Raw genomic sequence first — 14,051 nt, 5'->3', positions numbered from 1 at the left:
TGTTTTTTTATGTAACTTACTGTATTTTATCCCTCAGGCTCCTTTACTGCTGCTGCAGCTCCAGTAATTTCAATTCCACTCTCTGCGCCGCGGCCTGTCCTGCTGCGGCCCTCCGAGACTCGGCCTGCCTTCCTCCCTCCCTCTCTACAGACGTGTGGGTGGGAGGCGTCATCGTCATGACGTCCCCACCCAGCGTCTGCCACTGCCTCGATAAGAGGGAACAGGCTGCCGGGCCCTCCACCACGTAGCCGTGGGGGCCGGCGGCCATGTTCCTGTGGCCGCAGACATCTTAAAACACCACAGGAACATGGCTGCCGGCAGTGCAAAAAAAACCTCTCAAAAAAGATCTAAAAAAAGAGAATAAAAGGTGAAGGCTGGCGGTAGCTGCGCAGGCCACATGACGAGGTCTGTCGGGCCGGATTTGGCCCGCGGGCCTTGTGTTTGACACCCGTGTGTTAGAGAAACAATAATACTGTAGTAGAGAAAAGATGGGTGCACACTGCAGATAAATATATATGGCATCCAACTGATATCTACATATTTAAAATTTAACTTTAAATTCTCACAATAATTAAAAAAAGAGGTGTACTATTTACACCTTCTTGTTAAAGCAATAATATAGGTGTGCAAAAAGTCAGAAAAAGTGATTAAAATTGAGATGAGGATGCTCTTTTATGTCCACGTTTTAAGAATTCCCTTTCTCTTGTAGCTTCAAGAAAAACATAGTATTGGTATATATTTGTTGGTTCAATTTTTAAACATACATTCCACATCTGATTTTTCTTGCTGTATTCTGTTTCCAGCAGATTTTATACGGCTGCCGGACGGGGTCCCGACAGTCGGGATCCCGACTGTTAAAACACTGACGGCCGGGTTCCAGACGGCCGTCGGCTATTTTCCCTCGTGGGGGTCCACGACCCGCAAGGGGCTTTGTTGCGCTGGCCACGCTGTCTGAGACCAGGATGTCGGGATCCCGACTGTCGGTGAATCATACCACACCCATTTTATGCTGCTGTACAGACAGCTCTGTTGCTCAGCTACATTGTTGCATTTAGGTCTTTATAGGCAATTTAGTTAATGATAATTTAGATAGTTTTTAGACCTATAGTATGTCATATACCTATGTGCAATGTTTAGATGTGAAATGATTTTGTGTTAATCCCACCGCTGTTACTCTTATCCATGTGTGTGTACCATTGATCGAAATTTCAAACCGTATGCAATCTTATTAGTATTTTATTCAGTATAGATATTAAAGGGTGTTTTGTGTTATTATTTTCAAAAATTAAATGTGCACCGCTGTTTTTGATGCTATTTTGCAAGAATGCAGAATAGCATCGGGGGGGGGGGGGGGGGGGGTAAATTTGTCAGTATGTTACAGTATATGGATGCTATTGACATGCAGTTCTACATCCCATGTGCCTGTGTGTTTATATGTTTTTGTATTGTCTGTTTTTATATTTGCACTGTGCTTGTTTATGTTGTATAGTTTCCATGGAGAAGGTTAGTGCGGATGACAGGCCTCGAAGTTGACGTGCGACTGTACAGAAAAAACCTGTCTGCCTGATTGGATGCATTGCTGTGGGGTAAGGTATTAATTCTGCACTTGTATCATTGTCCTTATGAAGTGGTGCTGATGAAACACTGGAAACGTTTTTAAGCTACTTACCTGCCTATGAGTCTTTATGATTTAGTGTGCCACTGCAGTATATGGATACATATACCAGGGCTCGACAAAACCCGGGGGCCAGGTCGCCACGGAAACCAGATTTTGCTTCCTGGTGACCAGATTTGCCAAGAAGCAGATCACGCGACAGACAGAATGGTGGTCATGAATGCCGTGCAGCATGGTGGACAGCTCCAACAGAGCAGGTCCGCGGCACAGCTATTTCAAAAACACTAGACGGCTCACGATCTCCGTTGCGTTTTGAAATAGCCACACCGCAAACCTGCTCTTATACAGCATGGCCTGCCCCCCCCCTCCCCTCTCTCCTCCCCCTTCTTGAATTTGCGGTGGGGCAGGCACTACTCACTTGCCTGTGTCCTGTCTGGTGGCCGCCGCTCAGCTGAGGCCGGGAGACGACGCGCTTTTGACACTAGAGACAACATGTTGGCATTGCCACTGGGATTTCCAGGCCAGCAATTAAGGAGGCTGATGCTGGTTGAGGGGGGTACAAATAGGAGGACCCTGCTGGGTGAGGGGTTACAGTTAGAGGGCTGGTAAAGGGGGAGGGCAGTTAGGAGATTGCTTATGAGGGCATAATGTGTATGTTGTGTAATGGGTATTGCGGCGCGTGGCATAATGTGTAATGGGCAGAACGTGTAATGGGCATTATGGTATGTGGTATAATATGTGGGTGTGTTTGACATAATAGGCATAAGGTGCAAATTCTTACCGCGCACACACCTTTAGCTTGCACTGTCCCTATTTTTAGTTTGTCTGGCTTCTACTCTTTCATCCTGGCACCCAGATTTACAAAAAAAATGTCGAGCCCTGCATATACACACACTGGTGTTTATTTACGAAGATGGGAGTTCTATTGAAGATGGAATGTTGCGATGGGCAACCAATCATAATCCAGTTTCTTCATATTTAACACCTTCTAGAAGATAAAATCTGATTAGCTGATCATTACAGCATCCCATTTTCAATAGAATTCCCAGCTTCATAAATAACAGAGAGAGAGACAGACACTTATGATACATGACATCTGAAGAATTCATAAGCAGCATGCATTTCCATCATCCATTACTGTCATTTTGTAGTAAATACACTACCTTTATCACTCGGCCAGTCTCGGAATATCTGTAAAGGACACTCATCATCATCCAGTATGGTCTCTTTCATGCCTTTATCGGAATGTGGGGCTCCAAGAGGTAGTATAACCTAAAAAAATATATATATTGTATGACAAAGCAAGGCAAAGTGCATAGTCCTCTGCAGACTATTAAGACTCATTCCATACTAACAATTTACATATACTGTATATCTAGTTAATAGCTATACATCTAGCTATCTCACTCTCTCAATATATATCTCAAGGTGCACATCCCCTGACCACCCTCCCCCCATGCACATCACCCACCGAAACATTTGATGTTGCATCAGCAGCCTGATCGGGGTCCAGATAGCAGCATTGGAGGAACACAGACAACTGAGTGTTGCAGCTCCAGAAACCCGGCACAGGCTCCAGCTGTGTTGTGAACAGTACATTGCTCACTGCTGTCCCCTCTCCCAGCATAGTTGCAACCTGGGGTTGTGCAAACTTCTCCCTCATCATTTCTCTGCCTGACCTTCCCTCTCACCTGCCCGCCAACCCCCTCTCTCACACTACCCGATGTCCCCTTTTTGTCTCTGGTGTGACATTTTAATGCCTGCAATGACAGGATATAGAATTAGTCCCATTAAAAGTAAAAAGTTGTATTTTCCCAAAATAATGAACAACAGCAGTGTTTCAGCGCGTACTTCTGGCGCCGGCAATTCACGTCACAACCACACACCGCTGCTCAGAGCAACCATCCCACAAAACATTTGGTTACCATGGTGGCCCGAAAAACAAAACCCCAAAAAATAATGCAGCAAAAATAAGCAATAGAAACCTATATACCTAATATGTTACAAATGATTTAGTACTGATAATTTTAATAAGAATAACTGTATTTTGGTCCTACCTGTAAAATTTGTTCGGAATTAATGGTGGCTACTGGGACAGTGGGGTGTGGGCGCAGCTACAGACAGCAAGGAGATTGAAAGTCTTGAGTGCAGCACAGGCTCCTCCTCCACGCCCCTACAATCTTCAGTTTGTTGAAAAGCTAGCCAAAAAAGGAACAGAAAAAGAAGAAAGGAAACCAAGCAACCAGAAGGAATGATAAAGTCTCAGGAAAGTCTCATTAGCGCTCTCCCCCTCATTGCCAGAACAGTGTGTGAGGGTGGGCGCCCAGTGGCCACCATGGATTCAAAATAAGGATTTTACAAGTAGAACCAAAATCCATTTTTTTCTATTATACCTATGGTGGCCAATGGGAGAGTGGGATGTCCCAAAGCAGTCCCTTTTAGGGGAGGGAACACCTGAGCTGAACTGAGGACAGGTCGCCCAAAATCAGAATCTGCTGTGGCGAACGTGTCAAATTGGTAAAATCGAAGAAAAGTATGTGGCGAGAAACAAGTGGCCGCCTTAAACAACTGCTATGCAAAAGCCCCCAAACGAGCTGCCCAAATGTGTCCCACCGATGGGAATGAGCCCTAATAGACAGAGGAATCAGCTTATTTGATGGCAAATAAGCTTGCCTAATAGTTAGGCGCAGCGAGCAAGCCAAAATTTGTTTTGACGCTGGCCAGCCACATTTGGCAGCATCGTACAAGACGAATAATACATTGTAGTGTTCTAACATCTAGAGAACATAATTCTGGAGAAATCTCCGACAGAGAAAACGCAGGAACATCATTTATATGAAACCTGGAAACAACTTTGGGGAGAAACTATTTTCAGGTACAAAGGACTGCTCTGTCTAAATTAAACACCAGATATGGCGAAACATGGCATAAAGCTGATCGGTCGGAAACTCGCTGAGCCGAGGCAATTGCAAAAAAAAAACGGTTTTTCATGTAAGGCAACTAAAGTCTACAGAGTCCAGTGGATCAAATGGAGCACGCTGGAGAGCTGACAAGTCCAAAATCAGGTCCCAGGTTTGAATAGGCGGTATAAAGGGAGGCTGGATATGGAGGACTCAATGAAGAAATGTCTGAATAGCCATTCATTTAGCTAAGCGCCTTTCAAAAAGAACGGAAAGTACTGACACTTGTACTTTGAGGGAAGCCAGTTTTAGGCCTATTTTCAGACCCGCCTGAAAGAAAGCCAGGACCCTGGACAAACAAAACTCCCAAAGCAAAGCCCTTTTCGACACACCAACTGAAAAAAAAAAAAAAAAAATCGCTCCAAACCCGGTAGTAAACTTGGGACAAGGAAGGCTTCCATGCCACAATCATTGTCTTGATTACTGCCGAAGAGAAACCCTTGGCACCTCCATCTCAGGAGCCACGCCGTTAAAGCCAATCTGAGAAGATCTGGGTGCAGACATGGGCCCTGCCGACAGGAGGTCCTAATGCGAGGGAAGTCACCAAGGAGGCTCCAGGTACATGGTCAGAAGGTCTGTGAACCATAACCACCGAAGCCAGGAGGATGGCCGTTGTCTCCTCCTGCTTGAGTCGCCTCAGGAATCTAGGGAGGAGGGCCATTGGAGGGAATATACAAGGGAAAACAGCCAAGGGGCTGTCAGAGCATCCACAAGGAAGGCTTGGGGGTCTGTGGTGAGAGCCCTGTAACACGGAAGCTTGTTGTTTGCATGTAAGGCCATCAGGTCTATTTGTGGAAGATCCCACCGATTGACCAGCAACAGGAAAACCTCCTCATGGAGAGCCCACTCGCCTAAATGGATGTCCTGCCAACTGAGGAAGGCGGTTTGCCAATTTTTGACACCTGGAATATGTACTGTAGACAGAGCAAGTAGATGTATTTCCGCCCAATGTAGGATTGGGAACACTCCCCTCATTGCGGCATGGCTTCGGAGTTCCAGCACATTTATGGGAAGCCTTGCTTCCTTCCTTGACCACCACCCCCTGGAATTAGTGGTCTGCAAGAACAGCTCCCCAGCCTCTGAGACTGGCATCTGTTGTCAGGAGTGTCCACTCTGTGTTGACAAACTGTCGCCCCTTTTGAAGATTGGGAGAATGCACCACCAATTGAGTGACATCTGTCTGGACAGCACAAAGGTCTGCGACTTTAGGACCGTTGAAGAACGGTTCCATGCGTAGCATCTCTAGTTCTAGCTGTCTCGAGTGCAACTGGGCAAACTCAACCATCTCGAAGCAGGTGACCCAACTTTCCCAGCACTTTCATGCATAGGTGAATCGAGACCCTGCAGTGTTTGAGGAAGGACTTCAGGAGTGCTCTGAGAGTTAACAGTTTGTCTTCCGATAGGAAGACCCTCTTTGTCCTAGTGCCCAGGAGGGCACCCAGGTGGGTCATCTTCTGCGATGGGATGGTACTGGATTTCTTCCAATTTATCAGTCAGCCATGTGTCTGAAGCAGAAAAGGGTACAGACAGTGGAAAGTTTTGAGGCTCTCCCACTAACTGTGTGTCCCGGCACTGTTGGACATATATATTTGTAAATAGATTAAGTTAATTTAATCCCCAGCTGCTGCAAGTGTTTAAGGTGAGTCTGCAGAGGGCTCACACAGAGATAGAGAAAAAGATTCAGGAAAAACACTATGCGCTGCCAAGTGGAAAAATCAATTTGTGTGAACCCCACTGAGTAGAATGAACACTGGACACACTAAATTTTGATAAACTTTATAAAAATAGCATGAAGTTAATGACACATATTAAATATAAGTACATCATAAGCAAAGACATAAAACATGGATATACAAATTATTCAATATGCATCTGAAGCAGGTCTATGGTTAGACTGAGATGGTGTTGGAAAGTCTCTGGAGACTGGGCCAGAAGGAGCAGATCTTCCAGGAATGGTAACAGGTGTACTCATTGCGCTTTCAAGGTCGCAGCCATGATGGCCATGACCTTGGTGAACACCTTCAGTGCTGTTGACAGTCCGAAGGGCAGGGCCGTGAACTGATAGTGACAGTCCCTAACTGCAAACAGGAGAAAGCACTGGCAATCAGAGTGGATTGGAAGATGGAGATATGCATCCTGGATGTCCAGGGAAGCCATTAAGTCCCCTGGCTCCATTGCTTTCAGAATGATTCTCAGGGATTCCATCTGGAACTTGGGAACAGTGAGAAACAAGTTAAGCTAGAGGAAGGTCCATTGTGATATTATGGAAGTCACCCACCTGTCCAAGGTTGTGGCAAACAGCAACAGGCGCCCTTGATACCTGTGCACCAAGAAAAAACTGCCGCCTGTAGGAGCGTGGAGGAGGAGCCTGGGCTGCGCTCAAAGATGGTCAATCTCCTTCATGCCTGTAGCTCCACCCACACCCCACTGTCCCAGTGGCCACCATAGGTATGACAGAAAAATGTAAGATTACACAAATATCAAAACCATAATGCTAATGAGATGGGCACATCATCAATCCAGAATTGAAAGCATAAAGTAAGGGTAAATCACTCAAGTGAAGCAATGCCTGAATATTCATTAAGACCCCTAGGGGCCAAAGTACCTAGTCGTGCAATTCAACGTGCCTCATAATGAAAAAGCTTGAGACCACGGTTAGCCCGCAAATTGATGGGGGAACATGGTCAATCATATGATATTTAAGAGTAGCTAACCCATGAGAAGCTTAAAAAAAGTGTCTAAAACAGAGAAAAAAATTGGATGTACAGCACTAGGTTTACAACCGAAGGATATACACTACCACAAGTAAAGAAATATTTATAACCGTTATTAATTCATCAAAATATACACAATTTAATGAGAATTCTCATGATAAACAATAAAACTATGTTAAAAAGCAATTCATATTCATAAAAAATGGACAGAGTTATTTCAGTTATAAGTGGGCTCCACAAGATAATAGAATGCACCAGCTCGTTCTAGTTACCAAATGGAGACTAAATGATGTTGGAGGTCTCCTTATGGATATAGCTGCATAAGTATTCCACACAAATTCCGGATGATTACCCAGTGAGTCTAGGTCTTCAGAGCAAATTTATTATAGGCAGACATTTAGACATTTTGGTATGTGTATACCTTGCTGACACTGCTTGAAGCTGCTGAATGAAGGGAATCCTGGAAGTGTATGGAAGACTGGTCCGGAATAAAGTGCAGGATGAAGTGCAGTCTGGTATTGTGCAAAGGAGCAAGTTGGGGTGCAGTGGAGACTAGTACACTTTAAATTGAAATGCGATGGGCAGCAATCCTATCTTTAAAAGGGCAGTCAGTCTTGCCCACATATACAACCAACATGGGCAAATGATATACCGTGTATCTGATATTACATTTATATACAAGAAAAGGGGGGAAAAGATGACTCTCTTTGTTGGGGCACAACTTTTATGTTTTAAAATATTTTAATTTTTATTGATATACATTAAAAATTCATTGGGATTCTCTGTACAACCACCAACACACTTTTATTTTATAATGTTTTTCGAAGAAGGGAAGAGAAAATCTATATATGACAGTATCGGCAGAAAAGTATGTGACGTGTTAATTCAATAATTTTGATGGTGTTTGTATTAGCCTTGGTCAGACATATTCTCAATGAGGGGATATCATCCCATGAGGCATTATGATAGCCTGGCTGACTTAATTTTTTGATTTTTTGAATAGACGTGACAAAGAAAAATATAAATATATAATATATTGTATAAGATTTGATCAATATAATAAGTGAATAACAATATCAAAAAAATTATTATTATAGTCTGGGACCATAAGATTATGGCGAAATGTGTGATGTTAGGGTGGCTGTCACGGGGGGTTTATGTACCCACAGTATATATTTCTGTGGTACTGGATGGCTTGGCTTCTCTTATTTCAACATATTATACGTATATATATATACGAAGCATCATAATTTCAAACACTGCATAGACATGTAGGGTAAGATAAGAGAATGAAACAAGTTGTTCTCTTTGGTCTCAGATCATTCCTACTTTCCTGCCGTGTGTCTCTGGGACAGTGAACGGACCGGATGAGGGGGTGATACAAATTTGAGACCAAAATAGTGAGAGCAAATAGAAGGAAGCAGCAAAAAATAGGGATCTGCTGTTGTTCTCCAGTCTCACATGTCACCCCTGTTAGTAAAAAAACAGTGCAGAAGGTCTATTAGTGACTGGAGTCAATGAGAGTCCCTTAGTATAAGATGGATAGATTCCTTATATACAAGTGCATAATCCAATTTTTGTACATCAATATATTTATTACACTCTTATCATGCTTTCCATCATTCTCTATTAGATTCCCTACATGGATCTCATGAGCCTATAGCTTCCAAGCAGAATTCAAATATAACTAATTGTGGAGCCTGAGTTCAATACCGACAGAATAGAGAGACCTTAGTTCAGTTCTCTATTAGGTACCCTGCCTGGATCTCATAGAGCTATTGCTTCCCAACAGATTTAGATATAACTGCAAATATGGAGCTTAGTTTCAATATAAACAGAGTAAAGAAATCTCCAGTCTCTCAACAGATATGATAGGAGTCAAGGTTTCAAGCAATACTCATTGTGTGTCTGCTTCGTAGTAATGCCATAGATGGCAGCCTTCCCACCGTGACAGCCCCTCCTGCCTGGACGCGCGTTTCGCCTCTGCTTGTTCACCATCTGCTATTACATGTAAGGACACGTTTAATAAAGATAGGTTTACCCGAATGAGGATGGTAAAATGTGTCTCCGACAATTAAGCATCTGCAAGTGACACATGTGCAGCGACTACTTCCCAACCTGTAAAATCTTAAATTAGGAGGGTCAAGTACAATATTTGTTTTAACAAACATGTGACGACCCCTACGTTAGCATGATAATAAATTAGTGGACCCCAGCTTTAAATCAGGGTCAGTTTGAACGACGGGCCATAATTTCTTAGAAATATGATTGATGTATTTAAGACCGTAAATATTATGGTTTTGATATTTGTATTATCTTGAATAGTCTTACTAAAATTATCAATACTATATTATTTGTAGCATATTAGGTATATTGGTTTCTTTTGCTTTTTTCTTTATTTTTGGGTGTTATTTTTATATTTTTCGGGTTACCATGGTAACCGATCGTGTTGTGGTGCCAGGAGCTTTGTGGGCGGGGATGGTAGCTCGAAGCAAAGGCGTGTGGCTGTGCCGTGAATCGCTGGTGGCGGATGTCCGGCCGGAAGTAAGCGCTAGGACACTGCCTTTCGCGCAGGGTACCTGACACTTGATTTAAAGTAATCACTGTGGTCATTTTTTGTATGTCTAATGACGATGCCAATGTAGGCATTGAAACGTTACCTGCTTGTTCTCATCAGCTAGGTGCCCCGATTAGCCCCAATACACACACCACCGGGCCTAAACTCAAAAATCTGGCCCTCCAATACAGCAGAATAAATTAATAAATGTGAACAAACAACAGTTTATTAGTCAACGTTACCGAGGCGTTTATTGGCCACATCCTGACAAAAGGGGTAAAAAACCGCCCCTAAAACATGGACCGTTGTTTGGTTGCATTTATTCTGTTGTATTGGAGTGCCAGGGGCACTGTGCTACATTGTGCACTTTTGTGTATTAGCTGAAAAATTGCTCTTTCGGGTCAGCGCCCTGTTGCGGTGGCCACCTTGGTGATCTATTTTGTTTTTGTTTTTTCAGGATGTGCCTTTTATGGAAAAAAACCTGTTTGAATATAGCCGTTTTCACACTGTGCTCATTATAAACCATGTAATATGCAAAAAACATTGTTACAGCTGATGTTTGTTTACATAAACAGAGAAATAAAAAAAAAAATTTTCACTTAGGAACATAAAAACCATAGAAAAAAAAAAAGGGAAAGGGGGGGGGGGGGGGGGTTGTCCTCTTGCAGATTATATTAATAATTACAGTGTGCGCATAAAGCACAAAAATACACAAAGACACAGACATAAAAAAAAATCATGTAATGGGAATTATCTAAAGACATTGGGTATTAGAGGGTATCCGCAGGAGACAGGCACATCTATAACTTTGAACTGGGTGTACTGGATCCTCCCCTCTGATTTCCCTACCACAAACCAGTTAAGGTAAAACAGTGCCCAAAGGAAGATGCACATATGAGAGGAATGATATGTCACTTATGTAAAACATGTGTGAAAATAGTGGTGAGTTTTTTACCAGCACACCCGCATTCAACCAAAATAACAAACTGAACAGAACAGTGAGGCCACCAAAACAAGGTGGACTTTTGAAACAGATCAAAATCTGCAGCGAAACCCCTCACTGGGCAGTCGGTCAGTATCCCAGAAGGACTACGTTAAAAGGAATTACTGGTAGGTTTTAAATTCCTATTTTCACTAACGTCCTATGGGATACTGGGAATGGTCTTAAGACATTGGGGATGTCCCAAAGCTTCCAGAAGGGGTGGGTACGTGCGGAGACCGCTGCAGTACCGCCTGCCCAAACTGGGTATCCTCTCTGGCCAGGCCGTCAAATTTGTAAAATTTTACAAAAGTATGCTGACCCGACCAGGTAGCAGCTCTACAGAGCTGTAAGGCAGAAACAGCCTGGAGCAGCCGCCCAGGATGCGCCCACAGACCTAGTGGAATGTGCCTTCAGTCCTGAAGGTGCTGGCAATCCTTCCACAACATAGGCCTGTTGGACCGTAGTCCTAATCCACCGAGCAACGGATTGTTTCAATGCAGGACGACCCTTCTTCTCTGCATCGTACAGGACAAAAAGACAATCTGTCTTACTGATTCTTGACGTCCTCTGAACGTAGACACACAGAGTGTGCACTAGCTATGGACACTGGAATATCCGGTGGGTCAGAGGCAGAAGGAACCACAATAGGTTGATTGAGGTGAAATGCAGAGATCACCTTAGGCAAGAACTGCGGGTTTTGTTTTCAATTCCACTATGTCCTCATGAAAAATCAAGTAGGGCTCTTACAGGACAGAGCCCCTAATTTAGAGACTCTACAAGCCGAGGCCAATGCCAAAAGAACCACCATTTTCCAGGTGAGGTACTTTAATTCCACCAATGATAACGGTTCAAACCAGGAGGATTGCACGATAGTCAGGACCACATAAAGACTCCACAGCGGTGTAGTCGGGACAAAAGGAGGCCGAATATGAAGCACTCCTTGGAGAAAGGTCTGCACTTCTGGTAAACCAGCCAATTTCTTCTGAAAGAAGATTGATAAGGCCAAAATCTGGACCTTTAGATTCCTATTCGTAGGAACAAATCTAAACCCCGCCTGCAGAAAACTCAGGAATCTGTTCAGATTAAATTTTGCTGGCGGAAAGCCTTTCTCCTCGCACCAACCTACATATTTTATCCAAATATGGTGGTAGTGGGCCGCGGTCACCGGTTTCCTGGCCTGAGTCATCATGGATAAGACAGACGTGTGAGCCATTATGAGCTAGTATCTGCCACTCAACCTCCAGGTCGTTAAAGCCGTCCTAAATCCTGATAGATGCAGGGACCTTGAGTGAGCAGATCACTTCTGAGAGGAAAACGCCAAGGCTCTTCCACCAACAGGCTCTGAAGATACGCGAACTACGCCCTTCTTGGCCAATCTGATGCCACTAGAATGGCCTCCATTCTCTGACTTTGTAGTCTTTTGAGTACCCTTGTCAGCAGTGGAAGAGGCGGGAACAGGAAAACAAGGGTAAATGAACACTGCGTTGTCAGAGCATATATGACTACTGCCTGGGGATCCCTAGTTCTTGAGCAGTATTTGGCGACCTTGTGATCGAACTTGTACGCTATCAGGTCTATTTTTGGACATCCCCATCGCTCCACAATGGACGCAAATACTTGGGAATTTAGGCTCCACTCCCCGGGGTGGAGGGCATGGCGACTGAGAAAGTCCGCCTCCTAATTGTCTACTCAAGGGATAAAGATGGCTGATAGCACCATCATGCCACTGTCATCGGCTTGTCGGACTGCACCTGAACCGCTTGACCTAGAAGGAGCGATTGAGCCTGCAGGATCGCTTAGTACACAGCTCTCAACTCCAGGACATTGATGTAGAGCTTCGACTCCCACAATGTCCATCAGCCCTGAAAAGATCTGCTGAGGCACCGCTCCTCATCCTAACAGACTCGCGTCCGTTGTTAGGAGGATCCAATCCTGAATCCCAAATCTCCTTCCTGCCAGCAGGTTTGGAGCATGTGTCCACCACAGGAGCGGTTGTCGGGTCTGATGTAACAGGAATATGTTCTTGTGCATCAGAAGATGCGACCCCCACTGCTTGGACTGCAAATCCAGTTGGAACACTGTGGTGTGAAACCGAACAAACTGGATCACCTCGAAGGTAGCCACCATTTTTCCCAGCAGTTGGATACACTGGTGTATTGATTACAAAGAAAAGAGAGCCAGTGGGCGCCTTCTGTACACTAAAAATATTTAATCGATATACACATAGATACAATACACAAAACACAGATTACATATGACAAATAGTATGCATGCATGCAAACAGAATAAAAATGTATATTCTGTATAGAGATATTCTAAAAATTGAGAAAAATAATAAAAATGAAAAAATGGATATAAAAACTGAACTGCAGCAAATATTTACCAAGTCCTGACGCCGGCGGATTACAACTGAGGTGCAAGCCTATTTCCAGTGGAAAGGTAAAACCAGGGGATGCTGTAGTGACAACTATTCAGCCCTGTCTAACACAAGATTTGAAGTGTCACTCTTGCGTGAATAAGTGCTACTTACAACACAGGTGCCACTAACTATCAGGCATCCAAATAGTGAGCGGCAAGAGGTGATTAACCCGTCTCGTTCTGCACATTATTATACAGCTCTTCCTATTATAACTCTGGAGAGGTCTGAACCCGTGATGGGACTATAAATATTGGCCCCTACACCATCCAATCAGGACTTGGTAAATATTTGCTGCAGTTCAGTTTTTATATCCATTTTTTCATTTTTATTATTTTTCTCAATTTTTAGAATATCTCTATACAGAATATACATTTTTATTCTGTTTGCATGCATGCATACTATTTGTCATATGTAATCTGTGTTTTGTGTATTGTATCTATGTGTATATCGATTAAATATTTTTAGTGTACAGAAGGCGCCCACTGGCTCTCTTTTCTTTGTAAGCACTCTTGTTAGGGCGGCATCCCTATACCAGAGGGCAGCATTCTGTACCACACAGCACACGTGCCCCTAGCGCTCAAGAAAACCCCAATTGCTTACTGGTGTATTGATACCTGAGGCTTGGCCAGAATCTCCGAGACAAGAGACTGAATGGCACACATCTTCTCCTGAGGAAGAAAAATCTTTTTCTCCTCAGTGTCCAGGATCATTCCCAGAAAGAGAAGGCGACGCGTAGGCATCAGGGAGGACTTGGGGATGTTGAGAATCCACCCATGGTCTGACAAAACCTGTCTGGTCTTGACA

General features: G+C 43.8%; 1 protein-coding gene across 12 annotated transcripts in view; it reads right to left on the bottom strand.

The window, feature by feature from the left end:
• Positions 1-14,051, bottom strand: part of AFDN (afadin, adherens junction formation factor) — a 723,489-nt gene that overhangs the window by 592,212 nt on the left and 117,226 nt on the right. For all 12 annotated transcript variants that reach the window (XM_083176399.1, XM_083176400.1, XM_083176410.1 and 9 more), the window contains exon 7: positions 2,779-2,887. In XM_083176399.1, coding sequence (XP_083032525.1) covers positions 2,779-2,887 — 109 coding nt within the window. The remainder of the gene's footprint in view (positions 1-2,778; positions 2,888-14,051) is intronic.

This window comes from Crinia signifera, chromosome 3 (genome assembly GCF_055691185.1).
Source record: "Crinia signifera chromosome 3, ASM5569118v1, whole genome shotgun sequence".
NCBI classification, from domain to species: domain Eukaryota; kingdom Metazoa; phylum Chordata; class Amphibia; order Anura; family Myobatrachidae; genus Crinia; species Crinia signifera.
Note: the sequence above shows the minus strand (reverse complement) of the source record. Positions and strands in the feature narration are given on the sequence as shown.